General features: G+C 46.4%; 1 protein-coding gene across 1 annotated transcript in view; it reads right to left on the bottom strand.

The window, feature by feature from the left end:
- The window catches only part of ldlrad3 (low density lipoprotein receptor class A domain containing 3), a 121209-nt gene extending 99865 nt beyond the window's left edge, over positions 1 to 21344 (bottom strand). The window contains exon 1 of the mRNA XM_083655076.1: positions 21242 to 21344. Coding sequence (XP_083511202.1) covers positions 21242 to 21296 — 55 coding nt within the window. The 5' untranslated portion in view covers positions 21297 to 21344. The remainder of the gene's footprint in view (positions 1 to 21241) is intronic.
- Positions 21345 to 24036: the final 2692 nt, after the last annotated feature.

Raw genomic sequence — 24036 nt, 5'->3', positions numbered from 1 at the left:
TCTGTCTCTCTCCCTCTCTCGTTCTGCCTGTCTCTCTCCCTCTCTCTTTCTGCCTGTCTCTCCCTCTCTTTCTGCCTCTGTCTCTCTCCCTCTCTCGTTCTGCCTGTCTCTCTCCCTCTCTCTTTCTGCCTGTCTCTCCCTCTCTTTCTGCCTCTGTCTCTCTCCCTCTCTTTCTGCCTCTGTCTCTCTCCCTCTCTCTCTCTGCCTCTCTCCCTCTCTCTCTCTGCCTCTGTCTCTCTCCCTCTCTCTCTCTGCCTCTCTCCCTCTCTCTCTGCCTGTCTCTCTCCCTCTCTCTCTCTGCCTGTCTCTCTCCCTCTCTTTCTGCCTCTGTCTCTCTCCCTCTCTCTTTCTGCCTCTGTCTCTCTCCCTCTCTCTTTCTGCCTCTGTCTCTCTCCCTCTCTCTTTCTGCCTCTGTCTCTCTCTCTCTTTCTGCCTCTGTCTCTCTCCCTCTCTCTTTCTGCCTCTGTCTCTCTCCCTCTCTCTTTCTGCCTCTGTCTCTCTCCCTCTCTCTTTCTGCCTCTGTCTCTCTCCCTCTCTCTCTCTGCCTCTGTCTCTCTCCCTCTCTCTCTCTGCCTCTCTCCCTCTCTCTCTCTGCCTGTCTCTCTCCCTCTCTTTCTGCCTCTGTCTCTCTCCCTCTCTCTTTCTGCCTCTGTCTCTCTCCCTCTCTCTTTCTGCCTCTGTCTCTCTCCCTCTCTCTTTCTGCCTCTGTCTCTCTCTCTCTCTCTTTCTGCCTCTGTCTCTCTCCCTCTCTCTTTCTGCCTCTGTCTCTCTCTCTCTCTCTCTTTCTGCCTCTGTCTCTCTCCCTCTCTTTCTGCCTCTGTCTCTCTCCCTCTCTCTTTCTGCATCTGTCTCTCTCCCTCTCTCTCTCTGCCTCTGTCTCTCTCCCTCTCTTTCTGCCTCTGTCTCTCTCCCTCTCTCTCTCTGCCTCTGTCTCTCTCCCTCTCTCTTTCTGCCTCTGTCTCTCTCCCTCTCTTTCTGCCTGTCTCTCCCTCTCTCTCTCTGCCTCTGTCTCTCTCCGTCTCTCTCTCTGCCTCTGTCTCTCTCCCTCTCTCTTTCTGCCTGTCTCTCCCTCTCTCTCTCTCTCTCTCTCTCTCTGCCTCTGTCTCTCTCCCTCTCTCTTTCTGCCTCTGTCTCTCTCCCTCTCTCTCTCTGCCTCTGTCTCTCTCCCTCTCTTTCTGCCTCTGTCTCTCTCCCTCTCTCTTTCTGCCTCTGTCTCTCTCCCTCTCTTTCTGCCTGTCTCTCCCTCTCTCTCTCTGCCTCCGTCTCTCTCTCTGCCTCTGTCTCTCTCCCTCTCTCTTTCTGCCTGTCTCTCCCTCTCTCTCTCTCTCTCTCTGCCTCTGTCTCTCTCCCTCTCTCTCTCTGCTTCTGTCTCTCTCCCTCTCTCTTTCTGCCTCTGTCTCTCTCCCTCTCTCTCTCTGCCTCTGTCTCTCTCCCTCTCTCTCTCTGCCTCTGTCTCTCTCCCTCTCTCTCTCTGCCTCTGTCTCTCTCCCTCTCTCTCTCTGCCTCTGTCTCTCTCCCTCTCTCTTTCTGCCTCTGTCTCTCTCCCTCTCTCTTTCTGCCTCTGTCTCTCTCCCTCTCTCTTTCTGCCTGTGTCTCTCCCTCTCTCTTTATGCCTCTGTCTCTCTCCCTCTCTCTTTCTGCCTCTGTCTCTCTCCCTCTCTTTCTGCCTCTGTCTCTCTCCCTCTCTTTCTGCCTCTGTCTCTCTCCCTCTCTCTTTCTGCCTCTGTCTCTCTCCCTCTCTCTTCCTGCCTCTCTCTCTCTCCCTCTCTCTTTCTGCCTCTGTCTCTCTCCCTCTCTTTCTGCCTCTGTCTCTCTCCCTCTCTCTCTCTGCCTCTGTCTCTCTCCCTCTCTCTTTCTGCCTCTGTCTCTCTCCCTCTCTCTTTCTGCCTGTCTCTCCCTCTCTCTCTCTCTCTCTCTCTCTGCCTCCGTCTCTCTCCCTCTCTCTTTCTGTTCCGCTCTCCCGTCAGACAGGTGTGGGTGCTAATTGGATGTGTGGGAGGTGTTAATTTGGTTGCACCGTGCGTCTATGTGTGTGCGTGTGCGTGTGTGTGTGTGTGTGTGTGTGTGCGTGTGTGTGTGTGTGTGCGTGTGCGTGTGCGTGTGTGTAGCATCTGTGCTCATATTTGTGTGCAGTGGAACGCATCCCGACATGAGCGGAGGGGTTGACGGCTCCCCTTGTGTCTCCTCTTCGCCACTTCATTCCTCTCCACTGGTGAGCGTGTTTCATCTGAGAGATCAGCTACATTAGCCAGGCCCTTAACACTGATACAGTGACACACACACACACGCACACGCACACAGACACACACACACACACACACACACACACACACACACACACACACACACACACACACACACACACACACACACGCACTGATACACACACACACACGCACGCGCGTAGACACAGAGTCGGAGGCCTTTGTGTTGTCATGGTAATGGCTAAAAAGACATCTCCCACTGCACAGAGACAAAGCATCATACTAGTCCTCTCACAGGACTCAGCCCATCTGCTGCTCTCCTCCTCCACTCAGCAGCATTAGCTTCAGCACAACATGTGAAGACTGCAGCCCCTCCACCTCTCATACCATATGAGACTACACAGTACACAATACATAATGCTGTGATCATACACTAATAGCTTTTGCACGCCAAGTCCGTATTTTCATCCGAAATTGACGCACGAAAAAAGGAAAGAATACGACCTTGTTTGTGTCAATCATCATTGACACACCGAGTCCGACAATTACATCCGTCATTTAAGTTTTCGGACGAGGTTCGATTTTCTGCGTTTTTCGCATCAGTCAATAGATTTTTGCGAGCTGTGTTTTCAGATGATGGATTAAAAAACACGCATATGAAAACAATGGGACTGTGTGTGCAAAGACGTTAAGTGTAGATACAGCTTACGCTTCTATGCAGGCTCACGTCCGCCCCTATTCACCTTTTTCCTGGACTTATGTTTCCTATGATTCTCAGCGGTAGCTGGTTGTCGACTTCCAGTTTACATTTTTTTCACTAGCAAGGAGGTGCGTGCCGCTGTCAATGAGTGGGAACGTAATGGCTTATTTGATCCGAAATGGCTAAAAATAGTAACGTTGTGTGGTTACATAGCGGCGATATTTTACAAAAACGAGGTGAATGTCAATTAACTCGTACTGTACGGGCTTATTTTAGCCGAAATGGCTAAAAATAGTATGTGGTTGCATAGCGGCCGCCGGCCGCTTTTATTTTGAAGGCTAAACGTCCAAACTGGAACTATTATTTGGTCATGGAAGGGAGCTTTAGCGGTCTCTCTCTTTCAAGATTCAAGATATTGTCACTCCGTTGTACAATTATGCATGTGTGAAATTATTATGTTGGGGGGCTCCATTACAAGACATAGGTAGGTACAAAGTCACAACAATTATTATGATTATTTTCAGTCTCTTTCGCTATGAACGGTCCTGGGCGGAAACAGGCAACCGGCAGCTGGAAACAGGGAGGGAGGGTGTGATGGAAGCGCCCACGTTCTCACCATAAACTCGTGAATAACCCCCCACCCCCAATCCCTCATCTTTAGCCTTATATCCCTCCCCTTTAGCCACGGTGTGTGACGGCCTGTCACATTTGGATGCAGGAAAAAGGCGAGGGCCAGTGCTGTGGTGCCGTGTTGGCCCGGGTGAGTGAACGTGCATCAGTCTGATCCAGCCAGCAGCCCCATCTCTCTTCACTAGCCCAACACCACTTACCATCTGTGGTAATGAACGCGGGTGGGAGGAGGCTGGCTGAGGTGCTGCGGTCTGACAGAGACACACTACTCTGTGCGCTCGGCACAGCACAGCACCGGTAAAGACACCGGACCAAATGAAAACAAATGGACCCGTTCTGAAAACAGCTCCCCACACTGAGAGAACCTGGGTTTGAGAGCATTACTTTTGCTTTGTTTTTCCTCTCACAGTGTTTATTTGTTTTTTTGTGCGAGTTTGCAGCTGCTTAATTGGGTTTGGTTCAGGACGACCTCTCTGGGGCTGATCCGAGCTTGCATTTACGAGCTAGAGAGAGAGAGGGAGAGAGAGAGAGAGAGAGAGAGAGAGAGAGAGAGATTGAGAGAGAGAGAGAGAGAGAGAGAGAGAGATTGTGTGTGTGTGTGTGTGTGTGTGTGTGTGTGTGTGTGTGTGTGTGTGTGTGTGTGTGTGTGTGTGTGTCTGTGTCTGTGTGTCTACTGTGCAGTGAAGAATGTGTGTGACTGGCTGCATAGGTCAGTCAAGGAGGAATCTATCATAATCCATCATAATCAGCTGCTGTGCTGCTCCTTCAGGACAGATGAGCTGCTGACCCATGGCGGACACGCTGGAGATGAAAATCACATGAGGGTGAAATGTGATGTTTACCGGCTGGACGAGGTTCAGCAAGGAGAGACCTTCTCAGAGCGACCTGGTGCTGTGCAGCCTGCAGAGAGACAACGCCACCGTGTCAAATGGCCTCTGCAAAGGCACGTGTGCAGGCAGCAAGCACATCAGCAGGCTGCAAGCACATCAGCAGGCTGCAAGCACATCAGCAGGCTGCAGGCACATCAGCAGCCTGCAAGCACATCAGCAGGCTGCAAGCACATGAGGCCATCTTTAAAGTAGGTGTGCGCGTGCGCTCGTTCTCCAGCACAAGTGTTCGCTGAGTCAGTATAGGCTCCTCCACCTCAGGTGCGATCCAGAGATCTGACACACACTGTTGGACATATCACTGACTGACTGAGCAAATAAGCATGACGTGTGTCACCTTTGCATTGCATTCATTTGTTTCCATACTAAAGCTGAGCCACTTCAATCTCTTTGACAATTTCATTTTAGAACGATCAAGTCTGATGGCTCATCATCAGCCGCTCAATAGCAATCCTTAATATTTAATTACTCCAAACAAGCAATTTTCTTTAAAATGGTGTGTTGTGATTTGGAAGATATGACTCTCTGGTAAGTGTATTTCTGGTCGGTATGAGAAGGTACAGTACTTGGCACAGAATTTAGCAGCGCTGCCACTTCATAAACAGCAAAGACGAAGACGATCAATTAACCTCTTTATAATAAATAACCCGTGCTCTTCGATTTATTTGATTGGAAACCTACATGGCACAGGTAGAATATTTCATCCATCTGGTCAATAAAGGCCAAAATCCTCTTTCTATGAATCCCCATAAAATATTCCTACTGTACCCACAGAAAATATAGTCATCGGTCAAACAATCGGAATAATGCATACTTGACTGTAGCACTCCTAATCAGCGGTACAATGTTGCTGTCAAGACAATCAGAGTCTTTAACTGTGACACAAGCCTCTGGAGTGACCTAACCCTTGGAGTGCATTAATACACAGCTCCAACCATGTCTTCAGAAATCCCAGCGATCCTTCATGAAGTATCTGGAGTCATTAGGCAGAGGATGGCCAGGCTGACACATCGTCCTGGGCAGAAGAAATGAGTCAAATCTTGGGCCTGCAGCTTCTAATTAAGAGCGGGGGCTGCACAGAGACCAACTCCATTACCATCTCTGCCACACCAGGCTCTGCAAGACTAATGGCTCTGCCCCAGTCACGGACAAAGCCAGGCCTGAACCTGCTGCCCTCTCTCTCTCCCGCCCCACCAGCAGCCCACCTCCACCTCCACCTCCACCTCCCCTCCCGTACCTCTGCTGCTGTCCCTCATTCTAAATATCAAAGGCTTCAAAGTGGCTGCAGCTCCTCAAGAACATCATTTAGCTAAGTGAGAAGAATCCATTGTGTGGCCTCTACTGCTGCCTGGAGACTGATACCAAGCCATGGTTGACCGGGAAGCAGCATTAAGCCATTTAACAGCTGGGCTTAGCATTTAGATTTGGGTTGGCGAGGCTGCCTCTGTCAACAGCAGGCGGGCGTCTGCCTCTGTCAACAGCAGGCGGGCGTCTGCCTCTGTCAACAGCAGGCGGGATCGGGTGATTAGTTCCTGTGAAGATGAGCGCCTCGCCTCCCCTGGTCCATGTCCAAGAGAGGATTATCTTTTACACATATTACGCATACACACTGCACCTTACACACACACACACACACACACACACACACACACACACGCACGCACACACACACACACGCACTACACACTGGAGAAGAACCAGAACAAAAAGCGCTTCATCAATTCCATCAATTGACGACTCCTCCCTCAAACAAACAGGAGAATTATCCCCGGCTGCCTTGACTCTTTTTCCATCATCTGTTACACACAGAAAAAGCCCCAATTCTTTGAATCCAGCTCCATTGAATGAGCAGGTTTTCAGGTTATGTAGCCTAATAATGGATTTGAAATTAATTGTGACAAATAGGCAATTATTTCTATCAGCCGATTTGAGATTGATCTTATTTGTTCATGAAGCAATTGGCTAGAGGAGGAACATCAAGTGTATAATAGCTTTTGTGTCCTTAGATTGGAATTTCACCCGAGAGGTTTCTAAATCAGCGCACAGGCCCTCTTGAGGCGTCCTTGAGGCATCCCTTCAGCCTCTGGATTGCCTTTGTCATGAGGGGGGTCTGGTGAGACGAAGGAGGAGCACGGCCGGGAGAAACCCACAGAGCCTAGATCCTCCATGCACCGAAGGGCCAATACTGCGGCGTAGCACTAGCTCTATTGCAGCGGATTGGGTTCTCTTTTACCCCTCCCGCGGGCAACGTTGCAGATAGAGTAGTAAGGCTGATCCGTAGCGGCTTCTGGGACGTGAGTCGGGGTCTTAATTGGCCTCGGCTGGGTCTACTGGGCGAGGGTGTATGATGTTGACAGACCCGAAACACCTTACGACCCCAGATAACATCACTGATGACACGTCCTAGCGCATGCGGTAGTAGTGTATTTGAGAATGAAAAAAAATAAATCAAATGTGTGTCTGCTCGAGTGAGCACGTGATAATAGGTGAAGAGAATTCCACTGGCACCATCAGCTACATGTCAATGTGATGCTGGCACCATCAGCTACACATGTCAATGTGATGCTGGCACCATCAGCTACATGTCAATGTGATGCTGACACCATCAGCTACATGTCAATGTGATGCTGGCACCATCAGCTACATGTCAATGTGATGCTGGCACCATCAGCTACATGTCAATGTGATGCTGGCACCATCAGCTACATGTCAATGTGATGCTGGCACCATCAGCTACACATGTCAATGTGATGCTGGCACCATCAGCTACACATGTCAATGTGATGCTGGCACCATCAGCTACATGTCAATGTGATGCTGACACCATCAGCTACATGTCAATGTGATGCTGGCACCATCAGCTACACATGTCAATGTGATGCTGGCACCATCAGCTACATGTCAATGTGATGCTGACACCATCAGCTACATGTCAATGTGATGCTGGCACCATCAGCTACATGTCAATGTGATGCTGACACCATCAGCTACATGTCAATGTGATGCTGGCACCATCAGCTACACATGTCAATGTGATGCTGGCACCATCAGCTACACATGTCAATGTGATGCTGGCACCATCAGCTACATGTCAATGTGATGCTGGCACCATCAGCTACACATGTCAATGTGATGCTGGCACCATCAGCTACATGTCAATGTGATGCTGACACCATCAGCTACATGTCAATGTGATGCTGGCACCATCAGCTACATGTCAATGTGATGCTGACACCATCAGCTACATGTCAATGTGATGCTGGCACCATCAGCTACACATGTCAATGTGATGCTGGCACCATCAGCTACACATGTCAATGTGATGCTGGCACCATCAGCTACATGTCAATGTGATGCTGGCACCATCAGCTACATACATGTCAATGTGATGCTGGCACCATCAGCTACATGTCAATGTGATGCTGACACCATCAGCTACATGTCAATGTGATGCTGGCACCATCAGCTACATGTCAATGTGATGCTGACACAATCAGCTACATGTCAATGTGATGCTGGCACCATCAGCTACATGTCAATGTGATGCTGACACCATCAGCTACATGTCAATGTGATGCTGGCACCATCAGCTACATGTCAATGTGATGCTGACACCATCAGCTACATGTCAATGTGATGCTGGCACCATCAGCTACATGTCAATGTGATGCTGACACCATCAGCTACATGTCAATGTGATGCTGGCACCATCAGCTACATGTCAATGTGATGCTGACACCATCAGCTACATGTCAATGTGATGCTGGCTAGGGATGCAGCGGTATACCGTTTGAAGGTATACCACGGTTTGAAAATGTCACGGTATCAAAACCACTAAAATTTGCCATCATACCTTCCCCACGGTATCAGCTGTTTCCCCAAAACAAAGTGCCCAGGTCGCTTGCAGAGTGCAGCTTACGCGGCCCCTCCCCCTGGCTGCATGCCTACCTAGACTAGAGCACAGTAGAGAGGAGCCGCAAGGACCCCCCTGAACTTTCCCCCATCTAAAAAGACGACGTCGGCTGTATGGGAATATTTCGGCTATTGTAAAAACACAAATGGTCCGCAATACCGCGATACCGTAAAACCGTGGTATTTTTGTCCAAGGTTATCATACCGTCAAAAACTCATACCGTTGCATCCCTAAATGCTGGCACCATCAGCTACATGTCAAAAGTGATGCTGGCACCATCAGCTACACATGTCAATGTGATGCTGACACCATCAGCTACACATGTCAAAGTGATGCTGGCACCATCAGCTACATGTCAATGTGATGCTGGCACCATCAGCTACATGTCAATGTGATGCTGGCACCATCAGCTACACATGTCAATGAAATGAAATGAAAATGCACTATTCATATTCTAAACAGGAGAATAAGCGGTCAGATCGCTATCGATAAGACACACTTGGGCTATATCATAAGAGAAAGGGAGAGGAAATTCACTGCAGTTTAACTGGAGCAAGTCTGCAAATCATTGAAATTTCACACTCTAGGGCAACTCAATTATAGGAGTTTCACTTCAGCAAATGGCCTGTTTCATGAGGTAACACTTTTCAGGTGCGAGTGTTGGACTTTACCCCTGACCCGTTTAAACAATCTTAAATCACTGTGGTGGGTTCTAGACGGATGACAGAGTTGCAGAGTTGGTCTCTATGACCCTGGAGCTCAATCTATCCCCACAGAGAAATTGCATTAGCAAGAAGGCGGTGGCGCGGTGGCTTCCTGCACAATTCAGACAATCTGCATATTTATCAAACATGAGTCATGAGACTGAGACACGAGCATGCTTTGGCAGTCAGAGACATAAATACATGCGGCAAATGTTTGTGTGATTGCAATCAAGAACCTGAGTCGAGTCAAAATAACCACTTTACTTATGAGGAGATGTTTGGAGAATTGGACGTAATTAGAACATGCAAAGCCGGTGGATGGACCTGAGCTACTCATTGGAATGATGACGCTGCCAGATCCTGAAAACGAACAATTATGTACGTAGCCAAAAGTATGTCCACAGCTATTATCATCTAAGTTTAGTGCAGAAAAATCACCAAAGTAGACATTTAGCAGCCTTACCAACACAGTCTATAGAAGGCATGATATGAGGCCGTCCGGGTAATGCAGGAGTCCATTCCCTGCTTACCAACACGAGGGTCGCAGGTTCGAGCCCCCGTGTTGCCTCCAGTTTGGTTCGGTGTCCATACAGGCACAATTGGTTGTGTCTGTGGGTGGGAAGCCGGACTAGGGGTATATGTCCTGGACCTGGTCGCTACACTAGTGCCTCCTCTGGTCGATCGGGGCACCTGTTCGGGGGGGGGGGAGAATAGTATGATCTTCCCACACGCTACATCCTGCCGTCCAGCCTGCTCGCTGTCATGTCAAAAGACTAGGACATATGAACCCACACTCAGACGGCGTATATTTTTCCCCCGGCCTGCAAGCAAACAGAGGCCGCGCTGTCCTGATGTTGCCTGGGTTTCTGTTGACCTTTTAGGTGGAGCGTCTGTTTGGATTGACAGAGGGATGCTGAAACTGCCGTCCAAAATAGCCTGTCTGTGTCCACTCTGGCTGCCACTGTGGCTGTGTGACACGGCAAAGAGTCCTGATCACAGGGGACAGCAGGGGGACAGCCAGCTGTCTGCCAGCCAGGAGCCCTGTAGCCTCTCTGACCCTGACAGCGGACAAAGCTGCACAGGGGGAACATACAGCTCCTACATACAGGTCATTCCCCTCACACAGAGGGACGCAGACAGACCAGTGATGAAGATAGAAGACATACAGCGAGCGGGTCATTCCCCTCACACAGAGAGACACAGACAGACCAGCACAGCGAGTCATTCTCCTCACACAGAGAGACACAGACAGACCAGCACAGTGAGTCATTCTCCTCACACAGAGAGACACAGACAGACCAGCACAGTGAGTCATTCTCCTCACACAGAGGGACACAGACAGTGATGAAGATAAAAGTGGTAAAAAACAAGGTGACAGGGTAGGACAAAGCTGATAAAATAACCTACACAGTACATGTACAGTACGTACTGTACGTACGTACGTACTGTACATGTACTGTATATGTACTATGTACTGTACATGTACTGTATGTACTATTTACTGTATGTACAGTACGTACTGTACATACAGTATGTCTTGTATGTACTGTATGTACTATTTACTGTATGTACAGTACGTACTGTACATGTACAGTACGTACTGTACATACAGTATGTCTTGTATGTACTGTATGTACTATTTACTGTATGTACAGTACGTACTGTACATGTACAGTACGTACTGTACATGTACAGTATGTACTGTACATACAGTATGTCTTGTATGTACTGTATGTACTATTTACTGTATGTACAGTACGTACTGTACATACAGTATGTCTTGTATGTACTGCATGTACTGTAGGGCCTGGAGAATTGTGTGTCTGTATTTAAGTTGCACTGCCTCTCCAGTCATGACCGAGCTGAAAAGGGGGGCGGGGTCAGGGTGTGTGGTGGAGGTGCCCTGCACTTCCTGTTCCTTTTGCAAAGGGCTAAATGGCTTAGAGGAGACAGCCGCATGCAGGGAAAGTCTGCCATGCTCCGCTTTCAGTCTATGCAAAACTTCACCTGAAGAGATGGTGATAGGTCAATCTGTTGTCTTCACCATGTTGCTCTGCTGCTATGTGTGCAGTCAGTGTGTACGGTTTGTCCCCCCACCACCCATATCCCCCCTAGCCACACCTCCTGCCCACCCCTTTTCCCTCACCCCACCTCCTTGACCCTATTCCCACTAAACTCATTAAATGTCCATGAGTGACTGATGAGAGTGAGTGAGCGTCCTGACTTTGCCATCCCCTGCCCCCGGCAGGGCCTGCTCGCCCAGCGCCGTGGGAAAAACTACATTCACTGCTTCAACAACCTCACTTTACAGCTAAGCCCCTGGCTCCACCTCACATCTTAGGTTAGCATTTCGATTCTGGCACAGTTGAAAATAATCACTGTAGCATAGCTAACCAACTGTGCACAAGGTTCACTTCATTGGCAATAAGCACTGATAATAATCTGTATGCACCGGAAGGCAAGAGTGGCATACATAAACACATACATAAACTAATACATAAATACATAAATACATAAACCTATATGAAAACCTTCAAGGTAAGTGCAAATGGCGGTTAGCATTTTAAAAACAACTCTTTAATAAGCAAACGCATTCATCCAAGACTGGGGTTTCATCTTGGCAACCGAACAAGTGGTCGATCGATATAAGGCAACAATCAGCCTTGGCTTCCCTGCATGGCAAATTAGTTCAGATCAAACTGAAATCAACGTGTAATGAGCCGATCTTCTAACCTTTTCCCTCGTACATTTTTACTCCTCTCCTTACTCCGTTTCTGTATCTCTCTTCGATCCACATATCCCTGGGCCCATGAAACATTCAGCAGCATGACTTATAGATCAGAGATGCTCAGAGAAGATGGACAGAAATGTCCCAGGTAGAGAGATATAACAATGTATACCCAGTGGACAGAAAGCCCAGGTAGAGCGAGGTAGAAAATATAACAGTGATTTATACCCAGTGGACAGAGAAGCTGCTGCAAAACTATGTGCAAGTAAGCACTGTTGGCTTAATGCTGTGAAACAGAATGCAATGCGTACTAGTCGCTCTGAGCCAGTGAAAGATGAGATGGAAAACCACAGAAAATGCGCTTCGTTAAAGCTGCGCCGCGCAACCAAGGTCTGAAACGTGACTCCAGTCATGTGGCTTTGTTTAACAACTCTGGGAACTAGAGCTGCCGCGCTCGCGCGCACACGCGCACACACACGCGCGCGCGCACACACACACACACACACACGGCTCTTCCTAATCCTCGGCCGTCTCACTATTGTGAGCATGATTGGAAGCATATCCCACCATATGATCCAGGGCAAAAACACAACTTCTCTTTCTCTCCAAAAGACACATCAGCAGCACACAGACACACAGTAGTTCACTGGCCCAACTGGCCTCTGCTGCAGTACAGAAATATACAGCACAATATTTAAACAGGACACAATGTGATTATGCTTTGCCAGTTCTGTGTGAGAAACGACCGTGGCGGTCTGTCTGTGGTAATGAATGAAAATATCCTACCTGTGCGGCTGGGTAGCTCAGCAGCTAATGGAACGCATTCATCTTGATTGAGGAGATATTGGAGCATGGCATGTCAACGTGCTAACCGAGCCACTGGGGGGCAACCATATGTATGGTAAGGCTCCTGATTTTTTAACCAAGTTTTCTTTTTTCAGATTTTCTCCCCAATAGACCCTTTTCACGGGGGCCATTTTGTGTCGAAAAGGCAGAATAAACACAGGTGCAAGCAAAACACTAATGAGGGTTTCCAAATTCCAATCATGGAAGTTGGAAACCCTCATTAGTGTTTTGCTTGCACCTGTGTTTACCTTGCCTTTTCGACACAAAATGGCCCCCGTGAGAAGGGTCTATTGTCCCCAATCGGACCTGCTGTCCTGGTCGTTGCTCCACCTCCTCTGCCGATCTGGGGGGAGTTGTAGACTAGCACATGCTTCCTCTGGTACATGTGCAGTCACCGGCCGCCTCTTTTCACCTGACAGCGAGGAGTTTCACTGACTACTAGAGACCCGGACTCATACCCTGTTTCAAACTGTGGTGAGAAGTTTCGTTTTACGCTTTAAATAAGTCCATTTACTAGAGAGTAAATTGTAACACAGTTTATTTACAAAAACAAAAGTCCACACACGGATCCGGATCACTGCCTGTTCACCCTACTTCCTTAAGATGGCAAATGACCCAGAACAAAGGGTCCTCTAATCCTTTATAACCTTTGGTCTAGGCTCCGCCCAGACACTGTGTCTGCAGTCCACAGCGCCCTCTCACTCCCTGGCGTAGTAATGAACAGGGATTCAGGTTTATTTATCTACACCACCCGCAGAGCCGGACGCCGGAAGCATGCCGGAAGTACCGCTGCCGGGAAATGAAGGCGGGTCTCCGCGGTAGGCGAGTGCTTTTACCTCTCTACACTACACAGAGGCCCCATGCAAGACACTGCAGAGGCTGGTGAAATAGAGTTAGCGGTACTCAGATAGGAGTAGCTTTCAGAGTTGTATGTTGCGTCAGGCAAACTAAACCCTGCCTGACTTGCTGCACTAGGTGAGCAGAGCAGTTGCATATAAAGCATCAGGGTTTCATCCAAAATTCCTCGCTGTAGCACAACAGACTGAGAGCTCTGTGACCTTGCTTGAACCAGGAATGGTAGAAAATAGTAATGAGACGCTATTAATACAAGTGTGAAGTGTTAAAGTAAACATCAGTGTTTTGCTGGCAGCTGCCGCCCAGCTGCCAATTCTGAACTTTTGCCATCTGATATCAATGTCCATATAGCTAGGGAGGAAAAGCAGAAATATCCGATATGTCTGCCAATAGAAAATGTCTTTGATATAGGGGTGTAATACAGATGATGTTACGTTTCGGTGCGTGCAGTCGTACAGAGAATACGCCGTATGTGCGAAGATTGACGAACCTACCGAACGGGGAACCAACTTTCACAAGCACACGTTTCACCCGCAAACCATCGGTAAGCCAACAACAGTTAGCAACAAGACAACACTCCAGATGTTTCTGCCATTACTGTCTGTTAGAGGCTGCAGCAGGCTGAGTCTGTCTGTTAGAGGCTGCAGCAGGCTGAGTCTGTCTGTTAGAGGCTGCAGCAGGCTGAGTCTGTCTGTTAGAGGCTGCAGTAGGCTGAGTCTGTCTGTTAGAGGCTGCAGCAGGCTGAGTCTGTCTGTTAGAGGCTGCAGTAGGCTGAGTCTGTCTGTTAGAGGCTGCAGCAGGCTGAGTCTGTCTGTTAGAGGCTGCAGAGGGCTGAGTCTTAAAGCCAGTGTGAAGTTTCAGGTAGAATATGAAGCTAGAAGACCAAAGCAGACATTGGTACTACCAACCATGTCATGCTAACTTGTCGGGAAGTGGGATAAATAATAATCCAAAGTTAGGCTACATTAAATGTACTACATTTTGGGGGGAAAACATTTTCAAAGGGGTCCCTTGACCTCTCACCTGAAGATATCTGAATGAAAATGGGTTCTATAGGTACCTATAAATCTAAGTTGCTGCACTACGGTATTTGCTTAAAAATTAAATCAAGAATGTTTACAAGAAATATGTCAGAAAGCAATCTGCTGTATACTATCAAATCTTTCCAGAAGTTTATTTTATTATTACTTTCAGTCAAACTGAACAACAGAGTTTATAATTTATATCATAGTGCAATTAATAATTAATTCACAACTTAAGACGGTACGGTTATCATGAAAGAGGGCCTGACAGAAAAAGTTTGGGAACCACTGGCCGAACCCAAACCATAACCCTAACCTTAACCAACTTCCCCTCCCTCATTACCACCACTGAGGTGCCCTTGAGCAAGGCCCTTAACCCCAACTGCTCCAGTGGAGCTGATCAGTGGCCAGCAGATCAGACTGTGGTTGTACTGGTCAGCCTCCAGGTACAGTATGAATGTGTGTGTGAATGTGAACAGGGCGCTCCTGAAAAAGAAGCATTGCTCTCTCAGTGAGACTCCCCTGAATAAATAAAAGGTAAAAAGAAAAAGAAAAAAACAAGTTCCCTAAACAAATGCCACCGGGCTTTTCCATGTTTCTCCATTTACCGTAGCAGATACACTCATTATTTATTTTGTAGTATTTTCATAACATAAGAGATGCTTTTCATTTTTGAAGCTGATTGTGACCTATTGCCTTTTGTTTTTTATCAGCCCTACATCAAAATATGACCTATATGTTCACTCTTTCTTTTTACTGCTTAATACACTAGTACACTGTAGAAGGCTAGGTGACAGCGTGTAGAGACTACAGGCTGTACCAACTACCTCAGGGGGACTATATGACACCAGGTGCAACCAACTGTAACGTGCACTACTGTCTGTTCAAAATACATGAGAAGAAACCTTGCCTTATGCATTGCCTTATCCATGATGTCCAAACTGTGGTGTGAACCGAACCGTAACTTCTCTGTACCGTTACACCGTTACTTTGATTATACTGTAATGTTACATAGACATCGCTGTAGGCTCTACTGGTATCAATACAAGAGCTACATTACAAGGTTATTTGACCACACAGCACACACACTCTCAAGACAGAAATAGATTTTGAAACGTATTAGACCTTTATAAAGGTCTGGTGTACATGCACTTAAAATTATTTACACATACACGGTGCCTGAACATCAAGTTTTGATCTAATAATGGTGCAGAGAGAATATAGAATATTCACCAATACAATATACCTGTACAACTACAGTAGGACAATATTGGCCGGTGACATTGATGCACTGAAATAACTGTCAGGCAAACAGATTTACTACTGCATCCCTGTTTCACTATGCAGTCAATATCTCACTCGCCAAGTGTGTTTACAAGGTCTGGACTCTAGATCATCTTCATATGGCATCACAGTGACCTTGGTCAAGGTCTGGACTCTAGATCATCATATGGCATCATGGTGACCTTGGTCAAGGTCTGGACTCTAGATCATCATATGGCATCATGGTGACCTTGGTCAAGGTCTGGACTCTAGATCATCATATGGCATCACGGTGACCTTGGTCAAGGTCTGGACTCTAGATCATCTTCATATGGCATCATGGTGACCTTGGTCAAGGTCTGGACTCTACATCATCTTCATATGCCATCATGGTGACCTTGGTCAAGGTCTGGACTCTAGATCATCTTCATATGGCATCATGGTGACCTTGGTCAAGGTCTGGACTCTAGATCATCTTCATATGGCATCATGGTGACCTTGGTCAAGGTCTGGACTCTAGATCATCATATGACACCATGGTGACCTTGATCAAGGTCTCTGGACTCTAGATCATACGTCGTCACGGTGACCTTGGTCAGACTATGATACAAGACTGAAAGCACCATTTGTTGATTCAAAGCCGTGCCCACGCTGACAGCTTGTAAGCAACAAGATACAAAAGAAGCTGCAGTTATGTATGGGGGAGGTCTAGTGCCATTAATCATGTGTACACCTTGGCTCCATTACAGGAGGTACTTAGTGGAAACCAAACCAAGCCAGGGTGGGCTGCTGAGGCCTTGGGTTTGACAGCCGTCACCAAACCTCTGTTTTACCTCCCTGCAGGCACAATACATAATAATATTCAAACTTGTACGTTGCTGTTTCAGTTCCACCGCTGTTTCTGCCAACTAGATACCAAGTTCTCAGTGTATAAATTCCAGGTGTCTTGCATTTGAAAGTTGGTCACCATTCACTTCAGTTGTTTGGGAGAATGCTGTAACGATGTTTCCCTGGGAAACTCCACGAAGGTTTTTTGGACTAAAAAACTTCATCCAACAACCTTGTATGGGGGTGAGTAGATAATGACTGAATTTCTATTTTTGGGTGAACTTATCCGCACTAGAGCAAAACATGGCTGCCACCAGTATGGATGTTTTCCACGGTTTAAGATGATCACAACGCTATTGCAATTTGCAATCCATGTCCCACCCGCACGTGTTCCAACAGGAGGGGAAACGTCTGAGCTGGCATTACGTTAAACCAAACCTGGCAAGGATACAGCGGATTTGTTTACAGTTTACGTTAGCTGTTGTGGCTAGCGAACGTTAGCTCAGCTAGTGCGGCCTACACTCAGGCTCCCTGCTCGGCAGACAAAACGCTTATTGTGATCAAAATAAATAGACCCGCATTCAAAGCATTTCATACTCACAGAGTAAGCGTAAACCATATAGAAACCCCTCTCCCCGAAATGAAACGTCCAGGGATTGTGTCTTTAACTCCAAAAACAACCCGCTAACGTTATTAAGCTAACTGGCAGCTAGTCCCACTATATATAACAATTTTTCCATTACAGGACTTTGGAGATGAGCTAGCTATATGCAGCTGCTGGACAGAGCCACAATCTGTTTGGAGACCAATACTAAGGGGGGGGGGGGGGGAGTGCACATTACATTAAAAAAAAAACATCAGTTAACATCACATAGTGTCTTTCCTTTAATCTGGTCACAGCATTTCTCAGTAAAAAGTTAAACGACACAGATGGTTTATAGTGGGACTTTCCATCCCTGCCCCATTCACTGAGAACTGGCCCCAATGCAGAATTCGAACAGATCAGTAACATGACAATAAGAGTCTAAATTACTATGCCTTTTGTCAATGTGTTTTATCTGCAGACTAGGCAGTCATAGGCTTTCGGTTCTATAAAAGCCTTTATTTTTTGTATTGACTATAATTGAGTGATACACTCTACTAAAACAATCAATTATATCAGAAGTTTAGATGGATTTAGATTTGGTTAGGTCAGAGCTATGGTCACTACATCTGCCTTTTGTCTTCTTCTTTTTTTACCCCAGGTATGCATAAAATACAGGTTAAGAACTTTTTTTTAACACGTTAAGTGCCATAGCCGAGATAATTCGTCTTACATAATCCAACGCTTGAGTGCCAGAGCCGAGATATCTCGTCTTACATAAACATTTTTTTTTTTTGACGGTGGGACATCAATCAACAACTTTTACATCTTCGAGATCACTATTGGAGCAAGAGAATGTGTATAATCTATTTTACCGACCCACTAAGTGTTGACAGTGCTCCCCCAGACGAGCGAAATCAAAGAAAAAACTGCCGCGGGAGCAAGCCATTCAAGGAAATGGCGAGGCGATTTTACAGTAATCCATTCCACACTTGTCTTGCCCGAGAGCGGCCGCGCAGGCAGCCGCACACAGAGAGCGGAGAGCGATTTGCAAAATAGATTATAGGTGAAACACACTTTGAAACACCTCAGAAAGGCCAGAATCAACATCTGCCCATCGCCCACGCATTCCCCGGCCCATCTTGACTCGCACAAGGAGCGTCCGCACGCAGGCAAGCAGGCAGGCAGGCACGCAGGCAGGCAGGCAGGCAGCAGCAACGCGCTTCTGACACGCCCGCTGTAGAGCCAGGAGGAAGGAGGAGAAGACACACGGAGGGAGGAGTTTGAATGAGAGGGGTGTTTCCTGTTGTTATGGAGGAAATTACTGTTCAAAACTATTGTTTAGAATGTCTGACGGTCTTACTGATGCCAAAAATGAATGGTTAAAGTGACTGTTCTGTCGAATTTCACAAAAAGCCATTTATCTCTGAATAAATTTCCAGACGCTGAAACCATGCTGTACTCAACGGCTAATATCTACATAACTACTAACTCTGCAAACTAACTCTTTTAGACAGAGAAAGCACACATTCTATTAGTTATTTTTAGATGATTGGTGTTCATGAATTCTTAACAGAAAATAATCCTCGGCTCTTGTAAAATGAGCCAGAATCCTCAAAAAAAAACCTGGCACAACTTACCTACAGGATGAAAAAATGGCTGGCACTCAATGTGTTAATAATTATAATAATAAATATAATATAATAATTATAATAATTATCGGAATATCGTATCGTTATCAGCCAGGAGAAGCAGATATTTATAGAGACAGTCCGCATGTCTGGGAACGCCCACAAAATGTTAAACGGCTGGCGCGCGAGTGGGGTAAAACTGCCCATATATCTCATGGGCTGACTCACCAAAAGGCCGTGCTGCGGCTCTAAACTACATGTTTGGGGGTTCTAGAGCAGAACACAAGACGTCTGCTCAGATGTGCGTTTACTGCGGTGGTTAAAACCCTGATCGTGTCTGCCTGGGCTGGGCTTAGTGGGCTATCAGCGAAATTCTAACTTTGCTGAATGGATAGAACGGGGGAAATTACCCCACCCTGACCCCGCCCCCAGGCTAACCCAGCGTCTATTGTGGGCATTCCTAGCGCCTGTATGGGCGTTCCCAGACATGCGGACTGTCTCTATCGGTTATTGTATCAGCTGAAAAAATCCATATCGTGCATCCCTATTCATTTCTGGATTACATAACATATAGCCTACAATATATGTGCATGCACCATAGGCATTTGTTTAGAGGACATGAAACATTTGATCATATGACTCTAGTTTGCATTTCACCTCAGACAAGACAAGACACTGCTTTCAAGTCTGAAATTTAGCTAGATTTTCTAGAAAGATGAACATTTCAGCTTTTCACCAACTAGGGCACTGCTTGATGACATCACTAAGGTGGCTATACAGTACAGTAGTAAGGATTTTGATATCATTATGCAGTTTTGCAAGTTTTTTTATTCACAAAAAAAGTTTTCCAATTCATTACCTCACTCCTTTTCTCTTGGAATTGAATGGTCTTCTGAAAACTCTTGTATTGGTAAAAATAATAATAATAATAATAATAATAATACTCTCTTGAAACATTATAAAATTTTCTTCCCTGAAACCTCTGACTGATTATGATTTGTATGTATGTATTTTTTTCATGTCTGTTCTTTTTTTTGTATATCTGTAAATGTATTCCATATGTGCTATTACTGTACTCTACCTGATGTCTGTATATTCATTGTAAAAAGAAATAAGGATTTTGAACATTTTGATTATTCAAAACAACCACAGTCCAAGTCAGAAACACAACAGCATAATGCTGTGAGCCTGTTAGAATTCAAAATACCTAATACCAACACTTAACTAACCTGTACTCTACTGTACTGTACAGTCAACCTAGTGATGTCATCAGGCAGCGCCCCAGTTGGCGAAAAGGTGAACTGTTGTTCATCTTTCTAGCAAATCTAGGTAGATTTCCAACTTGAAAGCAGTGTCCAGTTTTGTCTTAGGTGAAATGCAAATGAACTAGAGTCATATATGATTAAATGTCATCTTACATCCCTGGTAATAGTAATCACTTTAAACTTTAATTCTTGCTTCTGTAATATCACACTAATGGCTCTTACAACCCATAATTCAGTGCTTGAATTGATTTTTGTTAAATATTGACAATATTCTTCCATCACCAGTCACCACATGGCCATCTTGGCAGGAAAACAACAGGTGATTGTAACAAATTAACAGGCGATTAATTACAATGAAATGACACCCACAGCCAATGAGCTGTACTAGAAAATGCATGATGTGATATCATGGAAATAGCCTAATTGCCAATTGGTAGTAGTTATTATCTTATTAACTGGAGAGGGGAAGGTCAAAGTTGACCTCACACACCTGTTTCACGTGAATGCAAACTTCCCTATAAGCCAAAGCCACCACTATAATAACGGGTAAAAGAGGCAGTGCTGTAATAAATGGATAGCCAGGTAGTAGTGCCAACAGGCTGTCTTCTTGAGGGCCAGATCTCGTCCAGCATGTGGCCCCTGCACCGGGCCCCAGCTGCCTGCCATGGCGGGGCAGGGCAGGGGGACAGATTGACTTGTCAACGCTGTCCTGTCAACAACCCCTCTGGTCATAACCCACCCTGGCGTCTCAGTGAAACACCGTCTCGCAGCGCACGCTTGCGATGTGGAGGGAGGGTGTTATGTTATCTGTGTTCTCGCCCAAAGTGGCATCTGAAAATGTATTCTTCTCCCTCAGAAGTGAAGGGAGTATGCCCGGTGCAATGCATTCGACATTCACGAACAACTGTGTGGAAAACAACGGGGGCGAAAACGCATTCCCGATTCGATGGAAATTGGACTTCGGTGACCGGATAACTTTTTCTTTTTTTGTCCCACACACATTGCCCGAGTACGCTAAAGTTTGGAGAGCATGCACGTCGACAACATATGAGCAGCTAGGACAGAGAAACAGCGAACACTTCAAAATATTTTTTTTACACATTGTCCCCCCCCCCCTATAAAGCAGCGTGTCCGCGCCGTGGCAATAACATCATTAGTTTCCGTGTGGTTTTTCAAACTTACCGACCGTGCTTGAGCCTGACCCCGAACCAAGCAAGAGGTACCAGATCCACATCATACGGTCTCTGTTTTCCCCCCGGCCTGCCCTGTATGTCCTGCCCCGCCACGGGGCCAAAAACTGGGGGCAGAGAAGAAAAACTTATCCGATAACAGTTACACTCCTACTTATCCCACTTTTCACCTTAGTAAAGACATTTCTTCCGGCGAAATTACGAAGGCATTTGGCAATTCTCGTTGGGACAGCAGTATGGAGTCAGTCCGCTGAGGGGAGGGGGGAGGACGGGCTGGAGCTGGAAGCTTAGGGCTTTGGGGTGGTGGCAGGCAGGCAGGCAGGGGGAGTCGGTCGGACGTGGGATCGGGTGTTGGTGCTGAGAGAGGCGGAGTCGGGGATTGAGCTGGAGAGTAACCTCGCGTCACCAGGCTCTTCTAGCCGGAGAGAGTAGGCTAGAGGTCGGCCAGGAGAGCGGTTCTCAAACTGCGGTCCAGGGACCTCCAGAGGGTCCCCCACCCACCCAGAGCAGAATGAGCGTTAGTTTATTAATTTCAGTTGAGTTTATTCATTTAGTCCAGTCACCAGAAGTTATAGTACCAGGGAGGCTGCAGTGGCCATATATCCACTTCAGTGGAAACAAGCCACAGAATCATCATCATCATCATCATCATCATCATCATCATCATCATCATCAACATCAACAACAACAATCATAACAACAATAATAATAATAACAACAATAATAATAATAACAACACCAACACCAATAATAACAATAATAATAAGATCTGGGGGGTCCACTCCTTGATATAAAAAAGGTTTGAGAACCCCATAGGCATGTTCAGATTAATTTCCTACTATTCACCATACCAAAGTAGTTTAAGTTATCATTTATTGTCCCCATGGGGAAATTCATCCTCTGAATTTGACCCATCCTCTACTGCAGTAGGAACCTTCATATAACTACTGTAGTAGCAGTGGGCAGCCACAGTGCAGGCAGCGCCTGGGGACCAACTTCTTTTTGCCAGTGCCTTGGTCAGGGGCAGTGACACCAGTATTAAACCTACATGTCTTTGACAGTGGGAGGAAACCCACATGAACACGGAGAAAACTTGCAAACTCCACACAGGTTCGAAGCTGGGACCTTCTTGCTGTGAGGCAACAGTGCTAACCACTGAACCACTGTGCCGTCCATGCAGTTGATTGCAAAACAGGGAACTGAAACAATCCTGCTAAGCTGAAGAGGAAATTGTTGACTGTGAAAGATAGGTCTAATAAGGGAACAGAAAAATAACTACTAATCCAATTTTATGTTAGGCTACATAAAGACTGTAAGTCTCTTTATTACTATTTGTAAGGATATGGTGATACCATATAAGAGATAATAGCCTATTATAAAACCCAGTTATATGATTAGGCTACAGTAAGCTGGGTGTTAACTGGGGGACTCCCCAGTCAACACTGCGGAGTCCAATTCCGCTTCCTGGGGTCCATCATCAGCCAGGACCTGACATGGCGGGAGCTGAACATCAGAGCTCCTACCAAGAAGGCACAACAGAGAATTAACTTCCTGTGGCAGCTGAAGAAATTCAAAGTGCAATGGTGCACTTCTACACCTCCATCATTGAGTCCATCCTCACCTCCTCCAAGCACCATCTAGTATGCTACTGCTACTCTGAAACACATCAGCAGACTGCAGCGCATCATCCGCTGTGCTGAAAAGGTGATCGGATGCAACCTGCTATCCCTTCAGGACCTGCACACCGCCAGGACGCTGAAGCGGTCTCAGAAAATCATGGCCGACCCTTCCCACCCTGGACACAAGCTCCACTTTGGCAAGAGACTGAGGTCTGTCAAGACCAAAAAAAAGAGACCCAATAACCCCCGAGCACAGCCGGCTCAACAACAGGCCAGAACCCCCCCCCCCCCCCCCCCTCCCCGGTTCCCCATCATACATCACTTTAAAGCAGCAGCAGCTGGATGGCATTTGGTGCATCGACATGTCATTGCTGCCTCTCTTACAGAACATTTTACTCCATTCATTACTTTATATATTTTCTTTGACTTTGTCGTGCACCTTTTGGATTGTAGGTTGGTTGCCACTCAGGTCCTTTTGATTCATGCGTGTTGTAGCTATATTGGACTGCACTTTTGATTTTTTGGTGATTTTGTCTTTCTGTATTTTTTTGTCTTCTGACTACTGATGTGACAGCTACGCTGCATACTTACACTAGGCAAATTCCTCGTATGTAATCTGATTACCTGCTGTGCAATAAAAGTGATTCTGATTCTGACATTAAATGAACAACACAAACACACTAAGTCTGTAGGAATATGATAGGAATGAATAAAGATGTTTCATCGGGGAAACGATTTTGAAACCCTCTTTAAAAATAGATTTAAAGGCAGCATATGGGAAAAGGTTTTGGAGGAATCATTTAACAGATGGTTTGCCTTGATGGAAAAGGTAAAGACCTTTAGAAAATCAAAACATGAATTTGATTGTATGATGACAGAGAGAGAGAGAGACTCCTTCATTCCCTATGTTGTTTCTAGTAGTAGCTTCCCTAACCTAGATCAGTGCCCCAAGGTGGGGGTCGGGCCCCCCCAGTAGGCCGCGGGACACCACTGGGTGGGTCGCCAGATGATTTCCAGAATGTGTGAAATTGGTCTAAAGAATGTGTGAACTACAAAATGTGTGAAATACAATTTAAAAATGTTTAAAAAGAGCATGTTTTAACCATAATTGTTACATTTTGTTTGTTTTGCACACAAATGTTTGTATGCTTCAACCACCTCCAGGGAT

Source organism: Poromitra crassiceps, assembly GCF_964638095.1.
Source record: "Poromitra crassiceps genome assembly, chromosome: 18".
In the NCBI taxonomy this organism is placed as follows: Eukaryota; Metazoa; Chordata; class Actinopteri; order Beryciformes; family Melamphaidae; genus Poromitra; species Poromitra crassiceps.
The sequence above is the reverse complement of the archived record's forward strand: the minus strand, read 5'-3'. Positions and strand labels throughout refer to the sequence as shown.